The sequence below is a fragment of the Ostrea edulis genome, chromosome 1 (genome assembly GCF_947568905.1).
Source record: "Ostrea edulis chromosome 1, xbOstEdul1.1, whole genome shotgun sequence".
In the NCBI taxonomy this organism is placed as follows: Eukaryota; Metazoa; Mollusca; class Bivalvia; order Ostreida; family Ostreidae; genus Ostrea; species Ostrea edulis.
This window is the reverse complement of record NC_079164.1, coordinates 40,819,115-40,830,617: the sequence shown is the minus strand read 5'-3', so window position 1 is coordinate 40,830,617 and position 11,503 is coordinate 40,819,115. Positions and strand designations below refer to the sequence as shown.

At 33.7% G+C, this 11,503-nt stretch overlaps 1 protein-coding gene across 1 annotated transcript; it reads left to right on the top strand.

The window, feature by feature from the left end:
• Positions 1-4,621: 4,621 nt before the first annotated feature.
• Positions 4,622-10,897, top strand: LOC130050099 (uncharacterized). The gene is made up of 5 exons (XM_056148876.1): positions 4,622-5,409; positions 5,718-5,743; positions 5,930-6,122; positions 6,258-6,386; positions 6,829-10,897. Exons 3-5 carry the CDS (start codon positions 5,990-5,992, stop codon positions 7,644-7,646), a joined length of 1,080 nt encoding a protein of 359 aa, XP_056004851.1. The 5' UTR covers positions 4,622-5,409; positions 5,718-5,743; positions 5,930-5,989; the 3' UTR covers positions 7,647-10,897.
• Positions 10,898-11,503: the final 606 nt, after the last annotated feature.

Here is an 11,503-nt window from a genome sequence, read left to right as displayed (position 1 = left end):
GAAACCATAAAAGTTTTGTATCTTTTACTGTGTTATTTTAAGTTTCCAGTCAAATGAGAAATATATCTACAGCCCACTTTGTTTGACATTCATATTTGAAATAAACAAGTCATACATTCTTTTAGAACCCGAATAATTTTGAAGTAAAAGCTTTTAAATGACCTTTGATCTCAGGGATGGGGTAATTGAAAAATGTAACTGTAAATTTTATAGAGTAATTTGGTGTAATTGTAATGTATTTGGAGATTCCTCTGACTCTTACCCCCGCTTTTATATCGTGACATGTCACAATATAAAAGCGGGGGTAAGAGTCAGAGGAATCTCGGATTAGTATTTGTAATTGACTTTGCTTTCAATTACAAGCAGTGGCGGATTTAAATTTTCAAATTTAAGGTAAATAGTGGTATCTTGTTTAGAAAAATGTATTAAACAATAAAAGAAGCAACACTTTCTTAGACTCCCTGAGAAATAAATGACAAAATCTTTTGATTTCTTGAATTACGTTATTTGGAGAACTGATTTTTTCCAAAAACCCTTAAAATTTGCGTCATTTTACTAATTTCACCTTATTAAAAATGATAGAAAATAGTACAAATGACTTAAATAGGAGACATACATCAAGCCCTATAAAATCTGTAAAATCCAGGAGCTTCAATCTAATTAAAATCAGATCCTAGAATACGATCGCAATCGCTACAATAGGCAGAGTATACGGCGCGGATCTAAGAAGTCTGATTGTAATTAGATTGCGGGGGCTTCGCCCTGGATCCGCTGGGGCCCTCAAGCCTCATAAAGTGGCTTCCCTCGTAACTGCAATTCCTGGATCCGCCCCTGACAAGTATTTAAATACATTCCAAAAAAGTCAAGTATTTTCAATTACATTCTTTAGTGTTTATGCAATAATTAGATGTCTCATTATGTCTATATATATGTACATGTATATAGGGAGAGAGGGCGGTCTAAGTTTTCAAAACTTACAAGTGCCCGATCCCTTTGTAATTATGTTACAATAAAATACGTTCTTGAAAACCAAACCAAAGGCACAGGTAGAAAAGTTCAGATATTACATTCAGAACTAAACATTACTTAAAATGTACTAATTGAATTTCATGTCCCAGAAAATGCATCAGGAAATTTCAAAGCCAAATATTTTGCAGAATTCCTCAAAAAGCTTTACAGACAAATCAAAGCAGGCTTCGCAGTCAAATCTTCCAAGACATTTTGAAATAAACCTCAGTGATTGAAATGTATTTAAAATTACATTCTTCAAAGCAATTGAGTGTATTTACAATTGACAAAATCAGCAATGTAATTGAAAGTATTGAATTACACATTTTCAATGTAACCGACTCCATCCCTGTTTGATCAGTATACGAGTACATCAGCTTTTGAGGTTATATGTGAGAGTCCTCATAACTGTGGCCATTAATGCAAAATACATTGTTTTGAGCCTCCATATATTCTCGTAAGTATTCATATAAATATATGGAGTATCATTGAATTGTGCATCAAACAGATCTGACACTATATGAATTTAAAGCCTTTATCAAACATTATATAAAATTCTTGTACTGCATCTTGATTTTGTTATTATACCAAGATGATTCTTGCAATATATCGTATAGGCTGTTACTTTCTAATGTATTTATATAGCATAAACAGATAAAAATATTGTTGGTTTTTCTACTAAGGTAAATTGCATTGCATAGTCACGGCGCGTTTTACAAAAGAACTTACGACTTACGACCAACTTTACATACTGGAATTTTCCAGTTTATTGTGAAATCATTCACTCCAAATGCAAAATATTTTTTTAATGTTGCAAATTAAGCCTCAGAAAAGTTTTACTTTATTCACTCGAAGAAATAACAGTGTAATACAATTTCAGACTTGCCACTTCTTAGACCAAGTAGAGTTTCAATTTAGTGATTTAATGAAATTATTCAAGTGTAGTACTCTTAGTCCACCATTTTCATAATCTAAAATCAATGTTTTCCTCAATATTCTTCTGCCAGTGTTATTATTCCAAACTTTTCAAAAAGTTTTTTTCCCATCAGGTTTAGCCATTTTTCATTTGGTATAGATAATGCTGTAAATAAGTGTGTAATTTCAGAAAATAGTAAAGATTTCATAACAGTTATTTTTCTAAAATGGTGTAATATTTCTCTTGTTCCAATGTCCGTCCCGTGGGGATCTGGGTTAGAACAGGTCCTGAATGCCCTTTGCTTGTCGTAAGAGGCGACTAAATGGGGCAGTCCTTAGGATGAGACCACAAAAACCGAGGTCCCGTGTCACAACAGGTGGGACATGATAAAGATCCCTCCCTACTCAAAGGTCGTAAGCGCCGAGCATAGGCCTAAATTTTGCAGCCCTTCATCGGCAGTGTTGACGTCTCCATATATAAGTGAAAGATTCTCGAGAGGGACATTAATAAACGGACTGATTTACGATTTCCGCCAACATTTTCTATTTCACCTTTAATGATCAAATTCTACTGTTCAATGTATTTAAAAGGCTTCACAAAAATAAGGTTATACGTTACAACAGAAGCTCATTTTAGAAAGTTAATTATTTGTTTTGTAAACAAAGATTGTGGTATGTTATTGTTTACGACATTTTCAAAAGAAATGGATATCGATAATTTCAAGCATTTTGGGGGTAAAATGTGTCATCTAAAACTTTAAATTTGTGACTATGCAAAATTAAGATGCTTTACATTACAAAATCAATATTTCACTTGTTTGTTTTTATACATAAAAAGACTCGAGTCTTTGTTTACATAACACAGATTTCAGGCTAAAATATTGCTTTTATTTTTGCATTCAGAAGCTCAAAAGTGTGGCTATCAACATTAAGTCCCTTTAAGCAATATATAATCAATCCGATATCTTATTCCCTTTTCTATGTCAAGAAGCTTGTTGCTGTAGCTCAACAGTCAACTAGACAGGCAGCTGATGAGTCTTTCAAAATGGAAATGGAGTAAGAATTATAAACCATTTTAAAACAAATAGATTTGATTTTTTAAAAAACAAACACGCACACAAATTGTAGATTGGGCCGAAAGAGAGAAAAAATGTTACTGCCTTGTGTACAGTCAGGGAATCGATCCCAGGATGATTCTAAAACTATTCTAATCAGGCCATCTTATGTAAATTATCACTTGTCACAGTTGTGTATTGATTTTATGTTATGTTGAATGAAAATACTTACATACATACATACATACATGTATACATACATACATACATACATTCCTATTCTAAATAGACATAAGTGGTAAGATACATGCAAGTATGATTGTTAGAACGGTTATTCATTTACTTGCAGAGATATTTCACTTGAAGAGAGTAAGGCAGCCTTTGATGATGCAGAGGGAATGATTGGTGATTTAGGAGTTTGTCCTTTTCCAGACGCGCCTATTGAAATCAAGTAATATTTTACAATCATGATAGTCATGACAAAATAGAAAATGGTTTATTTTCAAATACAATACTAGCAACAGTTAAACATTATTTATGATGTGTTTCATTTGACTATTAAATAATTGAAAATTTATTTTACTTCACCCAAATATATGAATCAAATGGAAGAATTTTAAGGCTTATTGTTTTTGTCCTGTCTATCTGTCTCTGTGTGTTATCTAAACTTACTTGGGTAATTTTTTCTCATAAATTATGTATGATGAGGGCTTTCATATTTTATATATGCATAACACATCTTTTTCTGAATATGATTAAAATTATAAGATATTTTTTTTTTGGTTTCTGTTCAAAATTTAGTAAATATGAATTTCTCTAAATAGGCAGGAGTTGATACGCTGTGTAACTTTAGACTCTGACGAAGAGAGTCTGCCACGACCATGTACACCACCTTTGCTTGGAGATGCTGATCCAAATACCACAGATAGGTATCTATGTAATTCAATATGCTCTCTCACACATTTTATCAAGCCTTTATGTACATTGACAAAACTCTACATGAGTTGGTAAAGTAGTAGGTTATGTACCTGTGTAACAGTTGACGTATTGATTAATTAACATCAAAATGAAATGTAATGAAATTGAACAATAACATGTCCAATTCTGTTTTAGTTTAGCTACCCCTTCTAACTCGCACCAACTTGTGGAGGAAGTCCGTGATGCCTGCTGTAATGCTCCCAAAAAGTGTCTATTAAAGCAGACCCCCAAGGGAAAAAAGAAAAAACTTCTTCCAACTTTTCCTTGTAAAACAAGGAAAGGGATGTCTGTTGCAGCTGACACAGCGTGGCATAAAAGGGGATTTGACAGTCTAACATGTAAGAATTATTGAAAACTTTGCTGACATCATTCTTAACACTCTGTCTGTCTCACAGTCCAACCGTCTATCATTGGTATATACATTCTAATGGTGATATCTCACTCTCGGGGTCATGTGATACAAGAAATAGGAGATTACTAAATTTTCATTTAATTTTCAGCTCTTAAAATTTATTTTTATGAAATTTATTCTTTTTATTACTATTCATTATTAGTTCCCTATCAATGACTAAAGTGTTTCATAAACATATCTTGTTTCCTTTATTTGGTGGGGTTTTATTGTGTACCAATTCTCAAAACATAACGTTTAATTTCAGCGCACACATTTTTCACGAGTAAAGCGAAATATGGCAAGAAAGTTGTAAAATCTGTTGTGCGACACAGGACTTGTGGAATATGTCAATGGTGGAGACGAAATCGACCCATGATGCCGGTTCGAAAACACCGTTGTGTATTTAATCACATTGGTAGTGCTAGATTGATGGAATGCAAAAGTGTTGTTCAAGGTGTTAAAGAACTATCAGAAGAAGGAACACCTGTTGAAGTTATTGAGGGGGATGGTGATAATACCATGTTAGCACATATCAAGACAGATTTAGATATAACATTAAAGAAAAAATTTGACAGAAATCATGTGGTGAAAAACATTACGAAGAAGTTGTTTGCTGTCAAGAAACTGAGTAAAAGTGTGATCATGCATTTACAGAAATGTTTCAAATATGCATTTGCTAAAAATCAGGGAGATGCGAAAGGACTGGAGGAGAATTTACGGGCAATAGTTCCTCACCAGTTTGGTGACCATAGTTTGTGTGACTCGAAATTCTGTGGATTTAAGCGAAGTCCTGATCAGGCATACAGCCATAAGAGTTTACCATACAAAACAGCTCTAAAGGATGACGAGATGAGATTTAAACTTGATGAGATTTTCTCGACAGTCATCGCCAATTCGGAACAGTTTGCTGAATTAGGTTCAAGTCAACAATGCGAGCATGCGAATCGAGAGGTCACTCTTAGAGTTCCAAAGTCCCTACATTATGGGAATTCAGAGGCTCTTGATTTCAGAGTAGCTGCAACAACAGCTTTCATAAACGAGGGAAGAGAGTATATCACAAAGGTAACTATATGTTCAATCTTTTGTGTTGGACCATAATTATAATCAAGTCCTCTGCTTTCTGTTCCTCCACAAAAAGTCAATTACTATTGGTCAGGAAAAAAATGCTTCAAAAATTGAGGCCATAAAATGGTAGTGCAAAAAGCATTTTTTTGTAAGTATGGCTAGGAAATCAGAAACAGGACTATGATTTTTCTTGTCTTACATAATTTAATTTTTCATTATTTTGTTGATGTTTGAGTTTTGTTATATTTTCTTTCATTACTGTGAAAGCATGTTGTTCATGAGTTTTGTTTTATTCTTGTTTTTAGCATTTTGAGACATCTTGGGAAATCATGTAAGTACACTTATTCAAATTTATTTTTTATCTCTTTAGCATGTTTGTAATTATAGATACAAATATTTCAGCAAAATTTTATTTCACCCAAGTCATAATGTAGATAAAACAACTGCATTATTTTATACTTATGTTTAATTTGTTATAGTATATCTTGTGTTTATTTGTACACATGTATAATTGAAGGTCAACCAAGATGCAGGAATTTCACCAGGGAAATTCACCAAAGCTTATGCTGATGATCAGATGAAGCGCCGCAAGCACTCACAAGAAAAGTCAAAGCTGCCCTCTACAAAGCGACGACGCTTGATCCTGAAACAGGAACGTGTCATAACACAAGGAGCAAATGAAGTATTAGAGGGTGCATCATATCAGTCTGGTATATTTAGTCACAAATTACTTTTCAATTCATTTTTTGACATTTTTATATACAATGGATGAATGCCATTGGTTGAAATTTTCTGTGCAATCATGCTTGTCAGACAATATCAAAATAATCCCTTTTTTCTTTTAGATATAGCACTTGATTCAAATCTAGATGTGGAACAGTTGCCAGAGGCAGTGCCCAGTGGGAATTTTAAAGCTGTTTCAATCCCTGAGAATTCTACATTTGTCGCATTTGATTTGGAGACGACTGATCTAGGTTTGTTTGTTTGTTTGATTGTTTATAGCCGCCTGAGCAATTTTTCATCTATCTGGCGGCTGTCACCATTACCGGTGACAGGGCTGCAAATTTAGACCTATGCTTAGCACTTATGGCTTAGCAGTGAGGGTTCTATTACGTGCCGCACCTGCTGCGACACGGAACCTCGGTTTATGTGGTCTCATCCGAGGACCGGTCCCCACATCCCACACCGGGATTCAAACCCATGACATAAGGATCTGATCTTACGCTGCCACTCTAACCGCTGCGCCACACAGGGAAAAAAATAGTGCATTTTCTCTTGTATACAAGTTTGTTTTTCAAAATAAGAAATAATTCAGAGGATCAATTATTGCAAACCTAAATTTCTTTGCAGTTTGTGAGTTCATCTTGTTATTCGAGTTTGTCGTCAAAATAGCAATTTTATTTTTTTGGATTACAGTTCGAGGAGGAAGGATGCCTCATATTACCCAGATTGCTGCCAAGACCATTGGAACCAATGACAGCTTTTCTGCTTACGTCATTCCAAAAATGCCTATATCATCTGCAGCCCAAGATATCACAGGGATTGTGTACAACAACAGTGGCACAATGACTGTTCGTGGAAAACATGTGGAACCAAAGACCTTGAGTTCTGCTGTTACCAAGTTATGCGATTGGCTAGCCCAGTATCCGCATGTGTTTCTAGTTGCCCACAATGGAAAGACGTTTGATTACCCTGTGTTCCTGTCTGCATTGAGCAGTATCGGTAGTGTGGGCAGATTCATGGATTGTGTAATAGGACTCATCGATAGCTTGGCCGTCTTCAAGAAAAAATACCCCCGTTTATCATCTTACAAACAGGAAGAACTTGCTAAATCCCTTTTGAATGCTACGTATGGAGCACATGATGCTGAAGAGGATGTGAATATACTTGTGGACCTTGTTTCACACTCAAAGATGACCGAAAAGGAACTTTCTACTTTCAGTTTTCCACCAAGCGCAGTTTGCAACCAGCTAAAGTACAACAAGATGAAAGCATCCAACTTGCCTTCACTACATCCTCTTATTGGAAAAGGAGTTTTCAGGATCACTATAGCTGAAAAAATTGCAGGTTCAGGACTTAATATCTCTCATCTCAGAAAAAATTTTCAACGAGATGGGGAAGATGGGCTTTATAATACGTTTGTTTGTAAAAACAGTGATGGACAGCCCCGTGTTACAAATACAAAAAAAACACTAGAGGAAGTGATTCCCAAACTTGTTCAGGCTTTAAAGTGATTCTTAAAATTATGTATTTGTAGATTTGTTTAATAGTTGAACATGCCTCTTGGGAATTATTTCATGAATACTATGACACTTCAGAAATATTTATTTTTGCTCACACATCAAATTATCTAATTCACACAGAGAGTTGTGTCAAAGTCAATGTTCATACCAATTTTGATATGCATGTAGTTAATTTGAGATGTTTTTGCTGAGCTTGTATAATTCATGCAATATCAAGAATCATGATTATAATTTCATCATATGTTGTTATTATATTTATTACTATGTAATTATTATTTAATTGGTTGCAAATTGCACTCGGAGATAAGCTGAAAGTAGAGAGTTCTTTTCCGGTCATGTCAGGGTCAATCTTTGAAATAAAACTGCATGTACAGTATTATTTATGGAATGCAAATATATTCATATTTACATGTGTAAACTACACAACTTGGTTATACAAGATGTTTTCTGCATTGAAGAAATCCATGAGATATTTTTTTGGCCGTGGCTCCTGCAAAATTAATTCAAGGCCATTTTAATTGATAGATACAATTATGTGGGTTTTTTTTAAAGATTAATTACAGGGTTAAGGAAATATTAACATTATTGAACTATATTATCTCTATGTGGTTAAGACTTTAAAACCATAAATTTTACATAATTTTTTATTTTTCATTAAATCAAAAGCTCTAAATTGGCACCGTTATGTGATGAAGGTCAATTTAAATTTGTCAAGGTCATTGCTTTGAAGGAAACATTAGCCAGAAGAAATTGCAATTAATCAATTATTAAGTTTAATTCATAAATATGTGTTAGGTTTTAGTTAAAAATGAGCAAAAATACATTTTTTTTATGCATTTAGTAATGTCCGCAGAGGAAAAAAATAAGGGGGTAGGCTTATGGAAAACTGAATTTCTCTCTTTTCTGTGGATAAATTTTTCATTTTCTTACTTTTTTATCAAGTACAAATACTCATTGAATTTTTATACTCATTTAATTTGGTTTCCTTCAGTTAACAAAGATTTTTAAGGAAAAAAATATGACATGGCATTTTCAATCTGTATATGCTTTTTCTCGGTAGTATATCAATTTCAACCATTTTTACAGGATTTACTCTATTGTTTCAGTAAAATTGATGTATCAATTCAGTCTTTTATGGTTTCTAAGCTTTATCACAGTCACATTGATGTCTTTTTTCATTTTTAATTCTCATAATATAGATTTTTTACATGTACCATTTGCTTCTTTTCGTCTTTTAAGCCGCTGATCTATTATTTGATATATCTCAAATTCCTGTGGATGAAAACTCATGAAACTTTCACAATTTATGTACTTTGATATGTCGTTTATGAAAAGAAACTTGATTTTTGAATCCTGCATACAGCTCATTATGCATGTAATACCTTAAGAAATAAAGATCGCGTTTTGTGTATATTGCATAACCTCCGAGTTCGAGAAATCTTGTTTTGAAATATACAAGCCGAGGCTTTTATATTTCAAACAACATTTCTCGACCTCGGAAGTGATGCTGCAACATACACGAAAACAAAAACTTTAATTCTATATGATGCCATAACTACGGCCTAGAAATATACAGCTGATTGTTTACCCATACAGCTACGAACTTTATTATCTACTTTCAATAAAATATCTAAGTATGAAGCAGAAGTGGACAACCCTGTGGTGTCTTTTATTACGAGTTCACGGGGATATATCGAATCGACATATGAATGAAATTTGTTATTGTTTATAGATAAAATGTCGTCGATATATCTAAATGTTGAATTAAAGACCATAGCAAGAGATTTATTCTTCGCACGTAGAAGTTTTTTAAAAATAAATTCTGCTTCATAAGAATATAAAACCAGGTCAGCTAACAAAGGAGCACAATTCGTGCCCATGGGAATTCCAATGTGTATCAATCTCGGAGTGCAGACGATTGATTTATGCTGAATGGGAACTGTCATTCAGTCATATATTGATCAATTTTTATGATTATAAAATTGAATGATCAGTTATCGACTTTATTGTTGTACATATGCATTAACAAAACACGAAGTGCAAGCGTGATGTGTATCGATTTTCTAATAATTAGTTATTACGTATGGAGGTATATCACATAATAATGACTGCAGTATTCCTTTCATCTTGGCATTAACCGTGGTAGAATAGAATTTAGAAATCCCATGTCCTGTAAGTTTGCTGTATAATAAATACCTATCACTGTAAATAGAGAAGTCCAATGCAGTCCAATATCACCACAAATCTTGTTATCACTATAAGCCTTTAAATCAATCCATACAGCCCTAGTTTTAGAAATATTTGGTTTGAATACTAAAAATTTGGAGAACTGAAAAAGATCTAATGCACTTTTTAGGGAATTTTCTGTTCCATCTGCATATTGTAGTAATCGTACCTCTTCTTTGCTTCTTTATTTTTAGGTAGCTCACTACACTAAAGCTTATACTCTGTATGACACCACGTCACAAGATGGCGATTTAAATGTTTTGTGAAATTATTTGTATCGATCGACTTGTTTGTCTATCATCGTAGCTCAGTGGTTAAAGGATTGGGCTGGTGAACCGCAGATCTCGAGTTCAAATCCCCCAGTCTTTTGTTCATACACGTATTTGTTGAAATGGGGTTTTTTGTGTTTTGTTTTTTGAAAATTATGTTTTTATCCAAATTTGTGTGTGTGTGTATATATATATATATATATATATATATATATATATATATATATATATATATTGCCTTTTTGGCATATATACTTATTGTACATCATCATATCTATTATCAAATCAATTCGTACTGATTTGAGAAACAATTTCTGGGTGTAGTGAGCCACCTTAAACAAGAGAAGCAGAAATATATTTCTTGCGAATTGCAGACAAAATAGGAAATCCTCCTCAGGTTACTTCATAAGTTATACTGATGTATATGTATTAAAAACTCGTTACAACTTATTATGAAAAAATATGAAGCAAGCGCTTGTGGGTACCACCCCAACCCACCTCTTTCCGCAGTTTTGTCATTTTCATTTTAACAAGGTGTCAAATTCTTCCTTTTCATATTTATTCCTGACATAATCTTTGAAAGAATATGTGCAACTTGAACTCGTTCTTCAAGCTTTACAGTTAAAGCCGACAACTCAAAATTATTTGGAAGGTATTGTTGAGGAGAAATTATCTGTAATGCTTAGCAATTTCTGATTTTCTATGAATATCTATGAATGTTTTAAGACTACAATAAAGAAAATGATAGGTGTCACTCTTTCTACTTCTTCAGATTTTGATGGAGCTCCATTGACGAACTTCATCTCTATCTGCACTTGTCTGGTTATTCATGCGTCGCATATTTCATGTTGTTGATTATATGCGCACGGTGACTAAGGATCCACAGAGCATGTGTTCAAATCCTACAGCCGAAAAATATTTTTAGAATGCCTTTTATACTATTCCATAAGCATTTCTGTATGTATGTCATATCTAAAAAAAAAAAAAAAAAATTAAAAAAAGGCTTGTATTCCTAAATTATTTTGTTTGTTTAGGGTGTGTTCAATTGACAACAGTACTCAAGTGAAAGGTGAAGATAACGAACAGTGATCGATCTCATAACTCCTATAAAGAATACAAAATAGAGAGTTGGGCAAACATTGACCCCTGGATATACCAGAGGTGGAATCGGGTGTCCAGGAGGAGTAAGCATCCCCTGTCAACTGGTCACACGCGCCATGAGCCCTATATCCCGACTATGTAAAAGGAGTAATATGTAGTCAAAATTAGTGTGCCAAGAACAGCCCAACAATCGATATGAAACGCGTCAGGCAGCAATTGACCCAATGATAGGTTAGCCGCATTTGAGAATGT

Coding starts and splice junctions, on each gene's coding strand:
- LOC130050099 (XM_056148876.1), top strand. CDS start 5,990: ATGAAGCGCCGCAAGCACTCACAAGAAAAGTCAAAGCTGCCCTCTACA. Junction 6,123..6,257: donor GGGTGCATCATATCAGTCTG/GTATATTTAGTC, acceptor TTTTTCTTTTAG/ATATAGCACTTGATTCAAAT. Junction 6,387..6,828: donor TTTGGAGACGACTGATCTAG/GTTTGTTTGTTT, acceptor TTTGGATTACAG/TTCGAGGAGGAAGGATGCCT.